This window comes from Limanda limanda, chromosome 4 (genome assembly GCF_963576545.1).
Source record: "Limanda limanda chromosome 4, fLimLim1.1, whole genome shotgun sequence".
Classification (NCBI taxonomy): Eukaryota; Metazoa; Chordata; class Actinopteri; order Pleuronectiformes; family Pleuronectidae; genus Limanda; species Limanda limanda.
In genome coordinates, this window is record NC_083639.1 from 8,684,023 (window position 1) to 8,702,497 (window position 18,475).

The 18,475-nt window shown below is 41.4% G+C and overlaps 3 protein-coding genes across 4 annotated transcripts in view; 2 read left to right on the forward strand and 1 right to left on the reverse strand.

Moving 5' to 3' along the window:
* Positions 1–1,814: 1,814 nt before the first annotated feature.
* Positions 1,815–4,309, forward strand: LOC133000371 (cytokine-inducible SH2-containing protein-like). 2 transcript variants are annotated; one of them, XM_061070292.1, is made up of 3 exons: positions 1,815–2,025; positions 2,723–2,911; positions 3,304–4,309. In XM_061070292.1, exons 2-3 carry the CDS (start codon positions 2,773–2,775, stop codon positions 3,789–3,791), a joined length of 627 nt encoding a protein of 208 aa, XP_060926275.1. In that variant the 5' UTR covers positions 1,815–2,025; positions 2,723–2,772; the 3' UTR covers positions 3,792–4,309. The 2 variants fall into 2 exon arrangements, with proteins under 2 accessions (XP_060926275.1, XP_060926276.1); XM_061070293.1 differs by having other exon boundaries at positions 2,767–2,911.
* Positions 4,310–8,280: 3,971 nt separating this feature from the next.
* LOC132999910 (rho-related GTP-binding protein RhoA-B) lies at positions 8,281–13,756 on the forward strand. The gene is made up of 5 exons (XM_061069711.1): positions 8,281–8,346; positions 9,290–9,447; positions 11,147–11,267; positions 12,793–12,923; positions 13,010–13,756. Exons 2-5 carry the CDS (start codon positions 9,292–9,294, stop codon positions 13,181–13,183), a joined length of 582 nt encoding a protein of 193 aa, XP_060925694.1. The 5' UTR covers positions 8,281–8,346; positions 9,290–9,291; the 3' UTR covers positions 13,184–13,756.
* A 2,486-nt stretch (positions 13,757–16,242) lies between these two features.
* Positions 16,243–18,475, reverse strand: part of LOC132999984 (transmembrane protein 43) — a 4,769-nt gene continuing 2,536 nt past the window's right edge. The window contains exons 7-12 of the mRNA XM_061069793.1: positions 18,254–18,324; positions 18,030–18,157; positions 17,839–17,913; positions 17,465–17,566; positions 17,226–17,343; positions 16,243–17,139 (exon numbers count right to left, since the gene is read on the reverse strand). Of these exons, the coding sequence (XP_060925776.1) occupies positions 16,937–17,139; positions 17,226–17,343; positions 17,465–17,566; positions 17,839–17,913; positions 18,030–18,157; positions 18,254–18,324 (697 nt within the window). The 3' untranslated portion in view covers positions 16,243–16,936. The remainder of the gene's footprint in view (positions 17,140–17,225; positions 17,344–17,464; positions 17,567–17,838; positions 17,914–18,029; positions 18,158–18,253; positions 18,325–18,475) is intronic.

Consider the following 18,475-nt stretch of genomic DNA (forward strand, 5'->3'; position numbering starts at 1 on the left):
TTTAACGGCTGTGGTTTTACATGGAGCCACAATAAAATGTTTTCTTTATTTCCTCGTGTTTGTGACCTTGTTACTCTCCCACTGTGTGTGTACGTGTCAGTGTACATGTGTGTTGTTCTATAGTCCCATATATTCTTAGTAGGCCTGCAGCAGCATCAGGGATCACTGCTCAGTAGTAGAGGTCAATTTGTTGTGTGTGTTTCCAGGAAGCCTCCCTACCCAGAAGCATTCAGCTGTGCATTCTGCTGCTCTCACTGCTCACGGGAAAGACTCTTGATGTGAACTTTTTTTTTCCTGGAAACGCGGCACAGTACTGAAAGGCAGTTTTCATGTGGTCATTATCTCTGTACATGGGAACTGTGGCGTGGGCGGGAGATTGTTAGCCTTGACTTTTTGAAGACATACTGGTTTCTGACATGGCACAGTTCAGTGGAATTCCTGGAAAACAAAAAGAGAAGAAAAAATAGGGGGGGGGGGGGGGGGGAATCCGCCATTTGCTTCACAAATCTCCACAGGCTGAGAAGTCTGTGTTAACAACAAACTGTGGATCCTGGAGGGAATGAATGGATGGATGAATGGATGGAGTGTGTTTGATATAGAGCAAATGTGTGACTGCTAAAAAAAAAAGACACAAAGACAGAGAGTCAGAAAGTCAGAGATCCTGTGGTTATAATTTTGAAACTGTATAAGTGACATTATATAATACATATATACAGTGTATGGTTGTAAAACTGTATTTCCACTCCACTGAACGTGAATCCAGCATTACACAAGTTGCTGCCTGAGGCTGTATCAAGGCAACAGCACTAAGAGCACCGGAAGTTCTGCTCTACTCTTGCAGCATAAAAGACTAAAAACTGTCAGAAAAAAAAACAACAGGTGATGGAGGTGACAATTAAAGTGGTAAAGCAGCTTTATAGAGGCTTTGGTGCGTTTGTTACAGAGACGGAAAGAATTGACTGTAAAAATTAAAAAAAAACATCTGCATGAACATGTTTATGCATAGAACGAATTTGACTCCAGTCTCTTGTAGCTCAGTTTGCAAACGTTAGTAGGTGAAGTGAATAGATTCATATTACAAATCAAAAACAAACAATGATATATGGCTTTGACGTAACTGCTTCCGTAAGCCATAAACAAGTGCATTCTTCCACTTGTTTACATTTCACATGCAGGTGATAGTGCACAACTATTGAATGAATATTTTTGTACACACACAGTAAGTATTAATAAATTATTAAAGGAATAATACAAATTGTCATAATATTGGCTATAAAAAAATCGTGGATATGTTTCATAATCTAAAACGCTTATTATGTTCCATGCTGACAGAAACAGTTATTGCAGGTCATATTTCTGTAACTCCAGTATCACTTCAAAATTATTCTTTCATTTCCCCATGCAATTTACTCAGACACCATTTAGTTCATAATCCTAGACTTCATCACAATGTCGTGAACACATTAAATTTGCAATATTTAAATAACTAGAACATTTCAGTGACTTCAGAATAGGTTATAGGTGGAGCTGCAAATGGGCTTTACTTAAAATATGAAATTCTCTCCCAGCCAAGGCCCTGAAAACAAAGAATAGGGGCATTTTTAAAACAATTTTCCACAAGTCTACAGTGTTTTGAGATGAAGTGCAGTGCGTTTTATTTTTAAAGTGCATACAGGAAGTGGTGTGTGCACACAGTGTGTGTTTTGACGGGGCTCAGAGCTGCAGAGTGTCACTGCGGGCGCTGTCACACAAAACCTTTCTCGGAATCAGATTCCTGGAAGCTGAGTGAGTTCAGACTGAGCCGAGCTGTTTTCTGTCCTGCAGTTCACTGAATACTGAGCACACACACACACACACTTTGAGTTACAGCTCACACACTCTCAGACGATATATTCTCTACAGAAATGTTCAGTGTCGCCTCCATCAGAGTCAGTCGATGATATCTGATTATTGACATTTTGATGGATTATTCTCTGGACTGTTTATAAATCTGCTCAGATTCCATATGGTTGTCTTTGATTTAAGGTAAGATAATTTCAAACATAGTGGAGCTCTCATTGTAATGTGGGGGATGTGGTTTTTCTCATTATTGTTGTTGTTATTATTATGATTATTTATGACCTGTTTTATATGCAAGTACATGTATTGTGCATGTACATGCGCATGTGCATGTATATGTAATATTACTTTCAATAACTGCTGGACTACAGAGTAGCTGATTTGCTCGTTACAGTCAGATATAAATATACAAACAAAGAAATTGCATTAATATCTATTTATCTGTGGTGGTTGTAAATAAGAGTTATTCAAACAATTTATATATGGAAACCAACCATGTACCTGAGTAATTGTCAAGTTATAAGTGTTGAAATGTATCTATACATACCTAATAATTGAGCTATTACTTTCGTTATATCACTGTAGTTATTATTACTAGTAGTAGTAATAGTAGTAGTATGTTATGTATTTATCCTATGTTTAGTTTTTTGTTTGATTTGTTTGTATGTTTACCATTTTTTTATTTTGTTCTGTTTTATGCTTGTTGGCTCATTTTGGTCACAATAAATATGATGCTCTCAAACTGAAGTGCAACCGAAAACATATGTTCAGTCACCGACTAGGTTTTTATAATTTTCATCATTTGCAAGAGATAGTTTGGAGCAGAAAACAGTGTAAAGTTGCACAAGAATCAGACTGCTAATGTAAATGTGTATTTTGTCAGTGCCTCAACATGAACATTATCTTGACGTCTCTGCATGCTAACAGTCAGAAATGGTTGCCCGGGCAGTGACCATTTCTCAACATGAGGAGCGAGAAGCCTCATGCTGGTCACGTCCCTCTCCTCTGTGCTGGGACCCAGCAGAGGACCACCGCTGCATCGCCACCACCTTCCAGTATCTACAGACCTCAGGTACTTCACTGCTTTTCACTTCACATTGTATTTATTTTATTTATTTATTATTTATACAACATCCAGCCATTTGCATTGACAAATTATTTCCTGTACAACCATACAGCTGCACACTGTGTGTGTGTTTCTTATTCTAATGTTATTTACATGGGTTTTTTTTACGCTGTGTGTGCCATTACCTTGTGATGGCCAACAAGATTATTGGGGGTAATATGATCATGTATTTAAGAGCTTTGCCAGGTGCTGATTATCTTAAGGGGAATCGACGGAGTGTTTACTATTTGAAGCTCGGTTTGTAATTGAGATGCTAAAGAAGCCAAAAGATGTCTTTTGTGATTAAAAGAGATTTAATTGCGAGTGAACAATAAGAGTGTGATCCTCTTTTTTTCCAGGCTGGTACTGGGGTTCCCTCTCAGCGAGTGATGCTCGGGAAGCTCTCCTGACAAAGTCTGAGGGAACGTTCCTGGTGCGGGACAGCAGCCACCCGCAGTATGTGCTGGCACTGTCAGTGAAGACGCGCTGTGGACCTACTAGTGTGCGGATAGAGTACAGCAGGGGCTGTTTCTGGCTGGACTCCATCTCCCCTGGTCTGCCTCACCTGCAGTCCTTCCCGAACGTCCTCACCCTCATACAGCACTACAAGACCTCGGGCCACACGCCACAGGACCCGGCATCCAATGACTTTACCCCCAAAGAGAAGCCTGACCCTGCCAGTGGAGTTCCCTTAAACCTGATGCAACCTTTACACAAACCAGAGGCCTTCCCCTCTCTGCAGCACTTGGCACGCCTCACCATCAACAGACACACAAACTGTTCGGAACTCCTGCCACTCCCCACGCCTCTGCTGCGCTACCTGCAGGACTACCCCTTTCACATATGAGGGTCTCCGTCACAGAGACTAGAACGCGGATCAGGGTCACACTCCACGACCACACACTGTGACTCTGGGACAGTGTGACACCCCAGGGAACAGAGGCTGGTCCAGAGGGAGAACACTGTGAGCATTTGACATTCAATTTGCAAAGAGGAATGTTTTTTTACTGTTCATGAACTGAGTGAACCCGACAGCTAAGCAAACTCTCCTGTAATATGTTCAAAAAGCTTTTAAACGTGTCTTACATCCCAGTTGTTTTCCTGTTATGGACATCATGATACAACAGGTATTCTGATCATGGTTTACACAAAATGAGAGTTTGGAGCCGAGGGGTCCGGTCCCTGCTGTGTCACCTTAATGAACCTCTTCCATTCAAAATGTAGAAGAATGGAGATATCTGAGGCTACACTGATTACCCGTGTTGTATCTAATGTTGCGTGTGGATAAATTAAGGTCAGGCTGACACTACTTGACATGCGGTCAGAGACGACTGACACAGTCATTGTAAAGGATCAAATAAAAAAGAGAGGGTACAGTGTGTGTTTTGCATTTTTTTCATGTCCTGTATCTTTTCTAAAATCAGATATCTTCCATCACCAGAAGTAAAAACCAGAAAGCTTTAAAAAATCATAACCAGAATGAAGATCAGAGGATGATGAGTATTAAGTGACATCTGGTTACCAAGCTGGTTCTTCTCGGAAGGGGATCAAACAGGCCTGTGGATTTCAGAGAAATCAATTTCAGAAATGTTTCCTCTAGTTATCCAGAGTGTTTTTCACTGCTGGTATGAATGGGTAGCTTGAACTTGCTGTTGGGGTTTCTACCATACTCCCTCTGCCCACTAGATGGCCCCGTATATACTTCCTGTGTCCTGACCCACCTGTCCACCTGTGGTTCATGATGTCCACTGGAACTTCTACCTCTGTTTCCATCATCTGCTCCCTGGTGTTCGTACCAGCCCTTTTATCCCTGTACAAAATCATATGTCATGTGTGTGTTCCTCCTCCTGTTACCTGTGTGTTACCTGTTGTCTGTCCCTTCCTATCTGTCTGTGTCCTCATCACTTTATCTATTAGAGTTCCTCTATTGCAGCAGCCTTCCTGTGTGTCTGCGCTCTAGTCCTCCCTCCCTATTCTCCCTCCACCCGTCATGAACTCAATCTGACCTAAGATCGACCCTGCAGACAAGCCCCTCCTCAGCCTGCAGAGGAGACCTGGGAGGATTTGAGATTGGATTCTTAATGAAAATCCAGACTTCTTAGAGCGATCGTCCAACCTTTATGTACTTAAGTCGCGCATCCTTACAGACAACCAGCCCGCTTCCATCCTCTCCTGTCCGTCATGCTCCTCAGCCTATTTTCTGAGCTGCTGCAAGAATATGAAGCTACCTGGCTGATGGTCCTGTTGCCAGCCAAAGTTCCCACATGGCACCAAGCTGCTTGAGTGCGTACACTTGCATTCCCCCTGCCTGTGCTCCCACCAGCAGCCATGACAGAGATCCTCCATTAGTGGAAAACACTCTTCCTTACAACATTATTACCAGAATGAAGATCAAAAGGCTGTTCACGCTTATTGTTTTCATTATAACAACAGAGTTGAAACCTGATGCTGTTCCTGGTCTCTCTCTCCCCCGCTCCCCCCTCTCTCTCTCTATTCTCTACCCTCTTTTCCAGCCCTATCTCCTCTCCTTCCCATTTTTCTCTGCTCACCCCAAACGGTGAGGCAGATGTCTGGTTCTGCTGGAGGTTTCTTCCAGTTATTAAGGGAGGTTTTTCTGTCCACATCTCCAAAGAGCTTGCTCATTGTGGGGACTGTTGGGTTTCTCTATTATACTTAAGGTCTATGTAAAGTGCCTTGAGATAATGTCTACTATAATTTGGCGCAAAACAGATCAAAGGGAAATTTAAATGGAATTGTTCGTGGAAAACTGTTGTTAGGTAGTAGTGGACATCTGTCAACACACTGGTGTTATTCTCAGAGGGGGATCATACATGCCTGTCGATTTCAGAGAAACAAACCTCTTTTTCCTTTTTGTTTTTCCCCCCGAGTGTTTTTTGTTCTCATCGTTGACCGGCCACTCAAACGTACACATGAATGGGAAGTTGCAATGTGACTGTTTTCATGGAAACATGCCTGAGTTGGTTTCCAAGAGGTGGAAGTGAGCAATGCTGAGAAAGCCTCTTATCTGGATTAGAGTGAGAGCTGTAGTTATTAATACACTGCTGCACCGACTGAGAATAGACTCAGTCTCCCTGACTGTCTCCGCCTCAGCCCATCAGGAGTGTTTAAATCATTTCTCAGTATGCGTTTATTTAATCAGCAGCATCATCTGAACACTTTTCTCATTACAATCTCCATCTGGAATGAAAAAGACTAAATGTGGACTAAGATTGTCCTTCTGAAAGGAAGTGTAGTACTACATTATATAGAGGAAGAATACAATTTAGGTATATTCATGCAAAAGTACCTCACAAGGCAAAATGAGAAACCAGTCAACTACCCTGGTACACTGAATGTTGTTAATGCTAATCTTATGCTGATTAGCTGCACTAAAGAACAATATCAACCATGGTTTGTCCTATTTAACATGTTTTCCTGATGTACAGTATCAGCTGACATGATGAGTTGGCTCCTTTGTTAATAAGGCTTTTTTTTTTACATAGGATACTTTGACATGTCACAGCAGGAGAGGAACAGGCATAAATAACGAGATTAATGTCGGCTGAGTTCCATTTAACTGCCTCAGCCTCATTTTCCTGGTATTGTGCCTGCTGGTTCACTGTCATGTCTCATTGGGGCACTTGAGCAGAACAGAGCCGCTATTAATGTTGGTAGTGACACCGCTGGTTTTTCTTCTATGAAAAGCCAAAATATTTGTTTGCAAACAAAGGGCCGTTGTGCTTAAATGGTACATATTAATATTATTATCTGATGACCAAGTCATCAATTAGCAAACAGGAGGTCGGAGCCCGTGTATCACGCTTGCAATAATGCAGAGAACAAAAAGAGCGATGAACAAGGCCAGGCTGCTCATTTAGGTCCATTTATCCGTCTCCCAAAAGTGAAGCCAAACTGTCTCAATCGCCAACTGGTGGCGGCTGCATCACATGTCATAAATCCCACCATCTCCCTGTTAGTTGATGGGACATGGACCACACTAAAAAGTAAAATTCACGTCACATTTGTCTCAAATTGTTGTGTCACTTTAGTTAGTTCTTACCATACTGATATTTGTTCATGTATCTGGTAACTTTGGTTTTGATAAATTATTTGATGGGGGGAAAAAAAATTGTAAAACGTCAGGATTAACAGCTGAGACTGACTGATGATTGGTCGAGCACATGTACCTGCAAGACCTCAAAACTGTGGTTCCATCCCTGATCCCTACTGCGCAGACTCGGTTCCAAATCCGAAAGATGCAGCGTTCCTATCCCAGAAATTTTGGCTTCATGCCTGGATAGTCAGAGGAAGTGTAGATGAGTCGTCCATCTTCATTTACATTCTATGCCATGGTTACTTAAACATGTTTACTTTAGTACAGTACTTCAGTAAGTGAACATTCAAAAGTATCTGCACAATATTTCAAGCACTGTTCTCCAATTATTCGACAGCCTTATACTTACATTAGCCTTGGTTATATTTTGGATTTTTTACGACTAATCTTTCTCAGTTGTGATAGGAATGTGTATCTCCATGTCTGAAGGCTGCACACCAGATATTGTCGGGCCAGTTCAGATCATATTTTGTGTGAAGCATTTGCACATGAAGGTACTGTGCCAATTTTCTGTTGCTTGATATAAACTAACAGATTGATTACTCTTTACATGAAACATCATAGTTTGTTTATTACTAGCTACAGAGGGTGTACACCATTTGTTGACAATCTGTTGGGCTGGTTTTGAGTTACATATTTTTGGCATTTATGGTGCCCCCATATGGGTCTGGCTCAAAATGGCCTATTCCCAATGGCGGCCGGAAGATTACCTACCTTTCTGAGGATATTTAGGTTTACTATTATTAGATAGACCTCATTGAAAAGAAATTAGTTTCATAAGCCCTCAAGTCTTTTTTCCCCAAAATGTTTAGTTTGGTGTTGAAGTCAAAATCCCAAAAAGCTTGATTTGTTTTACTGATTTCCGCATTAGACAAATTCAAATTATAATAGTAAATTAATAATACAATGAAATAAAAAATAAAACTGTATTTCTATTGAATTAATCTGTAAAGCTAAAATAGCATCAAAATTCTAAAATGTGAGATGTTTATGATGCTTTCGTGAACTTTTTGAAGAGCTGGACTGCTTTTTAAGGGTGTGTGATAATAAAAACAACAATAACAATAATAATAATAATAATAACAGTGATAGTTGTTATTATTGTAATCATTATTATTAGTAGTAGCAGTATTGTTGTTATTATCCTGTGCTGTGGTACTGTTTGTACAGCGGGGCAGTGTTTTCCTCTCCCCGCCCCTTCATCACTTCCTCCAGCAGCAGCCGCGGCGAGGAGGCCAACAAAGCACCGCTTGGAGACCGATTGGATTCATTTTAAAACCATCAGCAGGTGAGAGTTGAACATTAACACGGAGAGTGGAGCTTTACATGGTCATCAAATAGTTTAATAAGCAACACCATCGTAAAATGTATTCAAGAAACTTATATTTTCTTCCGATATTGGGTAGCTAAGCTAACGAGCCGTTGAAGTCGCATTGACTTCCGTTATGCTAGCTAAGTCTAGCTAGCTAGCCGCACCGGTTTGTGGGTGAAAGGAAAAAGCGAGGCTGTTACCGAGTGGTCACAAGCGAGCCAGGAACGCTGCTGTGTTATATACATCGTCCTGTAAGTGTCTCATATCCAAGATATCACATTCAAAGAAATTCAGCAAGACGTAAACTTAGCGCGTTAGCCGCGTTCCCAGCTAGCGGTAGCTGTTAGCATCAGCAGCTAGCACCAGGTCTTTTGTAAACAGAGGATGTTCCTGCTCGTTAGGATTTGGGTCAGTCGGCGCAGCAGTGATTCTCAGTTGTGTGTCTGTACCCGCTGTCAGTGTGTTAACCACAGGGAGTGTGTAGCTGGTGAATGAGAAATGTTTCGAGGGGAAATAAGTCGAGCTTGATGTTGGGTGGGTCAGAAACACTGGAGCGGAAATGTATCATCGCAGAAGAAGGTTCCTACTCCCACTTAACACCTCAAATCAACTGAAGACATGTGATCTCTGGGCCTTTTCATGACGTCCACGTGTCCCCCCTTGGATATAACACACTATACAGCTGACTGGTGGGGTGTAAACAGTCCTGACGCTGGATGCTAAATAGCTAGCCCCGGGTGTTGGTTTCAGAAGACTGCGGCGTTGTGTCAACACAGCTGAAGGTTACTGCTGCTCATCGGTTCTCACCGGGGCGGTGGTTGCATAATGTCCCAATGCAATAAAAAGTGACCCTCCCTGTTGTTAAAGATAAAGTGTTCTCGCGTCCTAACCCTGGTTGGTTTCTGTGTCTTGTCTGCAGCGATGGCAGCGATCAGGAAAAAGCTGGTCATAGTGGGAGATGGAGCCTGCGGGAAGACGTGTCTGCTCATCGTGTTCAGCAAGGACCAGTTTCCAGAGGTGTACGTGCCCACCGTGTTTGAGAACTACGTGGCTGACATTGAAGTTGACAGCAAACAGGTAAGGATTGTTATGCTCACATTTCAGACCAGAATGGGTATTGTGTAACCGGGCACCTGAGTATGATTACAGCAACAGATTGGATTTTTCAACTCTTGTGTTTGAATCATGAGTTATCACTGGAACAGAAACATAAACTGCTTTCAGACATGCAATGAACTCTTGTCAGTTGATCTGCACACTGTCCAGAACTTTTCCTGCCAGCCCTGCAGTAAAACTTCCAGGAAACTGCAGTGAGCCCGTGTGAGAAAGCAGTAGGAAAATGTCGGCCAAATTCCCAGCAAGCTACACGCCATTGATAACATTTCCAACACACAACAGATGCAAAACGTAATTTGAAAAGCAAACAAAAAAGATAAAAATATCTCAGAATGAAAAAGAGCTGCCATACACATATAATACACAGACAAAGACGCCATCTTGCAAAGACAACCAATGTACAAAGCCTCTGGTGATAGGGCCTGGCGTTAATGTACTGTGAACAAAAACACTGATTTCCACAGCAGAATGTTTTCAGATATGTCCTGGGGAGTAACTCCGGAGAACTGGGTCGGGACTTTCTCTGCACTTTGCCTTTCACGCATGCACAGCGCAGCAGGAGGCTCTCTGCTCAGACACGTTCACAACAGCAACAAATTGTGCGCAGGATCTGGTGAGAGGTGGTTCAGCAGACAGAGGCAGGAAGTACCGTGTTATTTCCACTGCAGAGATCACATGCGCTTGTGTACAGCCTTGGCTCTTATCAGCACAAACTTTCTTGATGCCTGCGTTGGTGTCGTCCATGTGTGTGGCTCTGCTTTTTATTCCGGAGATACATTTACTTTTTTTACTTTTACGTCTGTCGAGTGATAGAAGCGTCATTAACACCCCCACTCGCTCACCTGGATCCGGGGGGGGGGGCTCCTGCTGTGATCTTACATTGGATTCTCTGAACTTTATACCAATGGGCCTGGCAGAGAGTGAAATTTGCGTTCACAAATGCAGTGTATGCAGAGTATTTAGGTGCATGTCTGAAAGCAGCTCATGTTGTGTTCGGCCTCCTGCGTGCTCTACTCAGGTGCTCACATTTCCCTGTCGTTGTGAACACGTCTGTCCATGACCCTCTCCTGCTGCATTCTTCATATGTGAAAGCCAAATGTCTAAATACACTTTAGCTGAGGTCATGTCTGAAAACAGCTATAGTGTGATATAACATTACTTTCTATAAATGATCCCAGAGTGCCCTGGATAGATTTTTTATAGATATGAACTTTTTGTGTCATACTACACACTACTCATTTGTGATGACACCAACTATCGAAGGCTTGAAAGTTACATTTTACTGCTACAAACTACAGTGGCTGTTAAACAGTGAGAAATCAAGGGATGGACTTGTCTCAATGATATAAGCCACAAAAACATAGATTTATAATTTTACCTGCTTTATCCTTATCTATATTTCTTAGATCCTGATGTCCTTAATAACAAGGTTAAATAGGCATGGACAGACATTATTACTAAGAGTGATATGGTCTGTAGTTACCTCAGTCAAAGTAACTACAGCTGAAAATACACTTTTTTTTGGTGCCCTGTGAGTTTTTGAATACCAGTTAGTAGTGTAGATCATTATGTCCGTTCAATGTCAAACCTGTTGATCAAAAACAGCCTGAACAAAATATTTGGTTTTATGTGCTTGATTTATTGTGGTGTTTTGTGACAGGTGGAATTAGCACTCTGGGATACAGCAGGTCAAGAAGACTACGACAGACTGCGTCCGCTTTCTTATCCAGACACTGATGTCATCCTCATGTGCTTCTCCATCGACAGTCCTGACAGTCTTGGTAAGTAGTAGGGTTGCAAAATTCCGGGAATATTCAAAGTTGGAAACTTTTCATGGGAATTAACAGGAATAAACTGGAAATGTTGTGGGTAATTTATACTAACTGTATTTACCTTGTCATATATAGACATAAATATAAACATTTTGTTTTGTCATAGGCTGATTTGAGCCCTGAGGAAACTTTGGGCACTTGACTATATGCTTCTGCATCGTTGTGTCATTCTTAACATTGGTCTTTGCACAGTATTTGCAAATGTACACAGCCTTTCCTTCTACATTGGATGGGGTGAAATGTCTCTACACATGAGATAGTGCATGTGGCATTGTTCTGTAGAATAAGATGAGAAAAAAGTTTGTAAAAAAACACTAATGCAATGCCAGAGATATAAATAGTTAGCCAAACAATTGGAATCATCTGTAAACATATTTTACAATAGATGGATAAATGAATGGAAATAGGCTAGATGAACAGATGAACAATCCTCAATCAGCATGCTAATAGATTTTCCCCAGTAATATCATCGAACCTTACCTGACTAGTCCTGCACACTACAGCAGGCCTCAGTAGCCCTGCTGTAGTGTGAAGGATGCTGGGAATTATCTGTGCATGTGATGGAAGAATGCACAGTGGAGGGTTGAAATTCAACGTGCAGCGTGTGCTGCATTCCATACATCTTTAAAATAGAGTTTTGAATGATGTTTTTATTGATCAACATTTAATTTGCGTATTTTTTCAAAATTCCCGAGCTTAACTTCCCATGGAAAATTTCCGCTCCTTTGCAACCCTAGTTAGTAGTAATAAAGACCTCCATAGTGTGTTTAATGTCTATGATACATCATGCTCTTCTTGTGAATTAAATTAAATTCTAAAAAAAACAAATTAGGAAGCATTGCCATGCTTCGAAAATTGATTTGGTTAACTGGAATCTCTTTAAACAATTAGTAGAGAACCCAGACAACAGATGAGACCAGTTAGAGATTTAACGAGGATCCAATGATTTCATAAGAATCAGTCATGAAGAGAAAACCTTGACAGACATGTTGTACGATAGAGAATTAACGTGGTACCCTCCTCCTCTAGTGATTGTGTCACATCATGTAGCTCCCTTCACAGCTGTATGCAGTTGTCAAGGCGTTTACTCATCAACTGATGAGTAAACTGCATCCTGCTCTATTGTGAACCAATGTCTCCATCTAGTGACAGAGGATTGTTTTGCTCATGGTAAAAAAGGGTCTACACCTGCAGTTATTCTGCAGTGCAGGGTTGCATACATTTGATATAGATTTGATAATTTCAGGCTCTCAACTGTAAGAGTGTTCTGCATTATATTGCTTACTCCTTAGATTTTGTATTGCTGGTCAGAAAAAGCCGAACAGTTGATTATATCACTTTAGGCTGTAGGAAATTATGATGGGTGTTTTAAACTGTTTTTAGAGTTTCACAAGCCAAATTAATAGTCCAAGTTTATTGAAAATAATCATTAGTGGTGACTCTGACTGGTGTTGTCTTTTGTCCCATCATTCAGAGAACATCCCTGAGAAGTGGACCCCTGAGGTGAAACACTTCTGCCCTAATGTTCCCATTATACTGGTGGGAAACAAAAAGGACCTGCGTAACGATGAACACACCCGGAGGGAGCTCGCCAAAATGAAGCAGGTAAAAGTGTAGAACTCAAAGACACATAAACACTCTGCTACTGATGAATGCATGTGTCCTAAAACTCCTCCTGACCTTTTCTGTAGGAACCTGTGAAACCCGAGGATGGTCGGGACATGGCCAACAGGATTAGTGCCTTCGGATACATGGAGTGTTCGGCAAAAACAAAGGATGGCGTGAGGGAAGTTTTTGAGATGGCCACCAGGGCTGCGCTACAGGCCAGGCGGGGAAAGAAGAGCAATAAATGTGTCCTACTGTAAACAAGAGCACGGACTGCTTTCTACTGGGGGAAAGAAGGAGCATTAGGTCAAGCCTACCCCCCACCCCCAAACACACCCACACAAAAGACTGTTCTCCCCAGTTTTTACTAAAGGTGTAATGCTTTTACTTTTTTTTGTCTTAAGCAAATGTAGTCAGGTTCTGTCAGTATTCAATTGCGAGGTAATGGAAAACTACTTTTTTGTACTTAAAAATGAGTAAATTTGCCATAACCGACACCTCCTTTATCAACATGTAATCAAAGAGGTCAGCCAAGGGACCTGCTGTGTCATATCTGCCAACTACAGTTAAGTGCTGAAGCCCCGCCTGCTGATCTGAGGAATGTTTCCACAGCCAACTAGGGTGAAGTACCTGTACACTGTGACCCTTAGTCCTTTTAATTAATCCAACAAACGGATGCACACATGAAGTTGAAAATTTGTCTGTGCGCTTCATATACGAATCCTTTGTGCAGTATGATCACATGCACAATATGAGACTGGAAACTCATTTTGTGAAAAACGCAAATGGAAACTTAGTGTTTTGTGTAATAAATTTCTTTGTAAGAATCTTGATTATTTGCACTACTTGTTTGTTTAATCACTGACACTTAGGCACCTGGGGCCGGTTTTCAAAAGTTTTAATCTGGATCAAATTTATCCAGATTTGGAAATCCCTTTTTCTGCTATCCAGGATCACGTAATCCATTCTATTTGTATTGTGGTTTTTCAAAGCTATGTGGGATTGGATTACTCTGATCCGGATTCAAACTTTTCAGGATTACCAAATCTGGATTACCTGTGGTCTAAATGGGACTATCACAATGTAGCTATGAAAAGAACAACAGGTAGAATAGTTTGGGGTCACTCCAATAATGCTTTATTTGAACAGAAAATAGGAATGAACAGAACAGCAAACAAACAATATAAACATCCCCCTCCATTGTCCATTTCTTGGAAACAGGCAGTCCACTCATCTGAGACCTACAACAAATAAATAAATACATACTTTACTCACAAATACATTATGGATGTTTCGAACAGCTTTCAAACAAAGATTTATTGAATTGAACTGGATAAAAAGGGGCTTACTTAAATCTTAGTTGCTCTGTTTTCCTCTTCTGGCCAAACCCCATGGCATTCACATGTTTTGTGATTTCAGCCCAAATATCCTTCTTCATTTTACTGCTCACTTCACCACCCTTGGCAGAACTAAAAGATCCTACCAATGACCTATAATGGCACCTAACACCCTCCAGTAGGGCGTGGGTTTCAGCAGCAGAGAAATTCGGGCTTTTTGAGTCCATGGTTTCACCGCTTTGATGTAGCAAGCATCATTTTATAGGCCTTGGGTATGATTGCATTAATTGAACACAAGCCAGGGCAATTAAGCTAACAGGTGTGTTTGCGAAGACCAATTTACACAGCCATGTGTATATCCAGCCTTTCTAAGAGGACTCAGAGAGAAGGTCACAGAGAGGCAGTGACATGGCAGGTGTTGTCCATCGCCACCACAGGAGAAGATACCGTCAAAGGGTGAATGTTGAGCGTATAGATCCTGTTTAATGAACAAAGACAGAATTTATTATTTGAGCTCAATATTGACAGCTGTTTGGGGGATTATTTTATGGGGCCAAAATATTTATAATTTATTATTTGCTGTACTGAAAGGTTGCTAGCCTACATAGCCTACATACTTTATGTACTTCCTGTTGAACAATTCAAGTGAAATTGATGAATAAATATAAATACTGCAAAATGCATGATATAAATGTTGTATTATTTAACTAACCAATTTTAGTTACCTAGTTTTATTACTGATATCCACCATGAATCCACCCTCCTGCTGGGATCAGTTTAATCCTGGTTTTTTGGATCACAATGATCCCAATCCTACCAAAAAGTTTTGAAAAACCCAAACTCAAGGTTTGATCCGGATCAACAACAAGATTGGATTACGTGATCCAATCCAATTTCTGAATCCTTTTTTCCTTTTGAAATACCCCTTTTCAAGATTTGATCCAATCCGATAGCCGTAATCCGATCAGATTACTTTTGAAAAACCGGCCCCTGATGAGTTATGGTCCAGCTCAGAAATAGAATGAAAATTGGTGCAGGCAAGATGTTACAACCATGCACATGTAATTGGAGACTGTGCATGTATTTCGGAGTTGGCATTCCAGTCCTGTGTAAACTGCATCGACAGCTCAAGGAGACTTGTGGAAATTTTGGATAACTACATTACAAGTCATTTAGCTAACGCTTTTATCCAGATGGACTTCCAGTTAGTGCCTGATGTGATCAGTGCCTATGAGGGGGGGCCATTCGGGGTTCAGCAAGTTGCCCATGGACGCTTTGGCATTGGCTGGGATTCGAGCTGGCGACCTTCCGGTTGGAGGGGATCGCTCTACCGCTCAGCCATAGCCCCCACGACAATCTCAACTACAGAGCCTGATGTTTGTATAGGAATTTTGAGGCTGATCTACAATGTCTCATTAAAGTTGTGAAAATATCTGCACTGATCCTTAAGACCAGAATATGTATTGAGTGATTTAACATACACTTTTCAGTGCTGTCTGGTGGACAGTGTTCAGTTTACAAACTAGAATGTCACTCATCAGGTCCCTATAGATAGATATGATTGATTTGTTCCATCAATAGCCACGTGTTATTATAGCAATGTTAGAGGAAGAAAATTTTAAAAAAATCTGCCCCAAGATTTAAGTGGTTCTTTCTTGACCTATAACACATCCTACAAAGATACAAACCAACCGATGGGTGTAAAGATAACCACCTTGGCAGAGGTAATAATGGCAGTCTGCTCTTTAGCTTTTAGTTAGTTACCGGTTGGTACAGATGCCACTACTGATATTTCTGTGATAAGCTCGTATTGTTCAGGTTTTAACTTCTTGGTTTGTTTGCTGCTGCGCTAAATCGACTTGCAACTCAATCAGATCTAGTGTCACTTCTATAATATTCACTAAGCATACATGGGAGAAAAATACCTTTCTCCACAGATCATTCGTGCAGTTACGTTATAAAAACGGACATTTAGAAAAAAGCAATAGAAAACAGGACTCAGAAGTCATTTATTTAATACATGCTTAATACAAACTAGAAAACAAAATTGCAGATCCCAACTTTGGTGCCGAAATTAGATCAGACATTGACATTCATCACTTTAGTCCTTTGTTTTTCTACTGCAGAACAAATCCCTGACAATGCACAAAGTATTATACAATGGACATGAAGGGTAAAGTATTACATAAGGAAACAAGTGAAGCAGTTTATTAGGGACACCAAGCTGAAACTAATACAATCCAACACCAACAGCCCTAAAGCATATCCTACCTTCATGAAATGTACAATATTTATATAATATATGGCATTCTGTATGGGACTGCATTAGTTCCACTCAGTGTACCTAACAAACTGACAACTGGGTCTTTAAAGTCAAAATGACACTGCAGTGATTTTATTTTGTAGAAGATCACACTGAGAAATGAGTGGATGAACTACTGAAAGGCCACAACTGATAACAGAACTAAAAGGCAACGACTAACAGCTTGAGTCTGACAGGAAGTGGTCCAGGTGATCTCTTTTAATGTCTGGTTGAGACAATGGGGGATTAATAACTTTGAACACTAGACACATTTTTGGTTTGTTTAACCCAAGAAATCAATCCTATGCAGTTTACCACAGTACCGTCACGTTTCAAGGGATCAGGAAGTGCTGTGATAATCATCACCTCAAGAGTCAGTTGTTCTTCTTGGTTAGAAGTCCTGAGCGGGAGAGAAACACTGGGACCAGAGCCAGCGCTCCCAGAGCCACTGCCACTAATGGTCGGTAGAAAAACCAAGCTACTCCGATGGTGAGAAGAGACAAAGAGCAGGAGACACACAGGGCAAAGATCTTCAGCCCCACGGACACCAGCTCTCTGAGAACAGGAACCCAGTCCACTGCAGGCACAAGACACACAAGAACATGAAGGACAGACACAGACGTGAATTCGATGATCATTGACAGTGCTGCAGTATGAGTTTACCCAGTGTGTAGATGATGCGCATGGTCAACTGAATGCTGAGGAACATGAGGGCCCATCCTGCAGCCCTGAGACCCCAAGTCATCAAACTGTTGTGCTGGTGCTCTTTCGCGAAAATTTCCTGGAGACAACAAAAGAACTTCATCAAGACCACGTGTTGGAGAACCACACACTTAACCAGCATGTGACATATTTTTTTCAGAACAAAAGCAGTGAAGAAGGGAGCTAAAGTCCACAGTGACCTCTGCAGAGAGGTCCTCCAGGTACAGGATCTCCAGAGTGTCTCCTGACTTGGTTTTAAAAGGCAGCAGACGCTCCCCTCGCTGCATGGCCACGATGCTGACCTGAACAAAAAAAAAAAATGATTGTTGTTACTTAATTTTCTTTGGACCAACTATTCCACTAATAGACTTATTGTCTCAGCACTTGTTTACTTCATTTGTCAGTGATGGATTTTGATGCATCTTATGAAGGAATTAAACATAACAGTTTTGATTGTTTCAAATACCAACACACACATATTATATGGGTCAGCACACAGAAACTGCTTAAAGACCGTTATTTACTGACATGTCAGATAGTGATGACTATTAACCAGGTCATCTGCATCACTCACAGTTTGAGCCGGGCCCAGTGGGGACGTCTCACCACTCAGTCCAGCGTATGAGAATCTCACACGCACGTCCCCGACCTCATGAATAAAAACAAACAAACAACAACTCATTAAATGTGCCAGTAAGGAACACATCATGACAGAAGAGACCAGCACTGTCTGCAGCAGGGAGAAGTTCACCTCATGATACTCACCTCCGGCCGACTCGGGTTTTGATTGTGATAGAAGTAATCATCATAGACGGTGAGAAAATTGTCCAAGCTGAAGGCAGAAAAATCCCTCAAACTCAGGGTCTGGAAGTTGTGGATCTGCTCCACCAGGCCTGAGGAGGAATGAGGATGAAGGAGTTACAGTCTGACAAAAGTAACAGCTGAATAATGTCTGTGTTTACATCAGGTTGTTTAGATCGTGGAGATACCTTTAGACAGCACGAGAGGCCCGACACGGACTTCAGGAGCCACCACTGTCACACTCTCAACCGCCATGGCACTGAAGGAAAGATTCCACAGATCATAAAATAACCCTAATAAACAGATCCGGACCAATATATCGGTTGGCTATTATATTATGAGCCAATATGAGCCTTTCAGTGACATAATGTTTTTCTGTGTCTATGCGAAAACTTTAAACAAATCAGAAA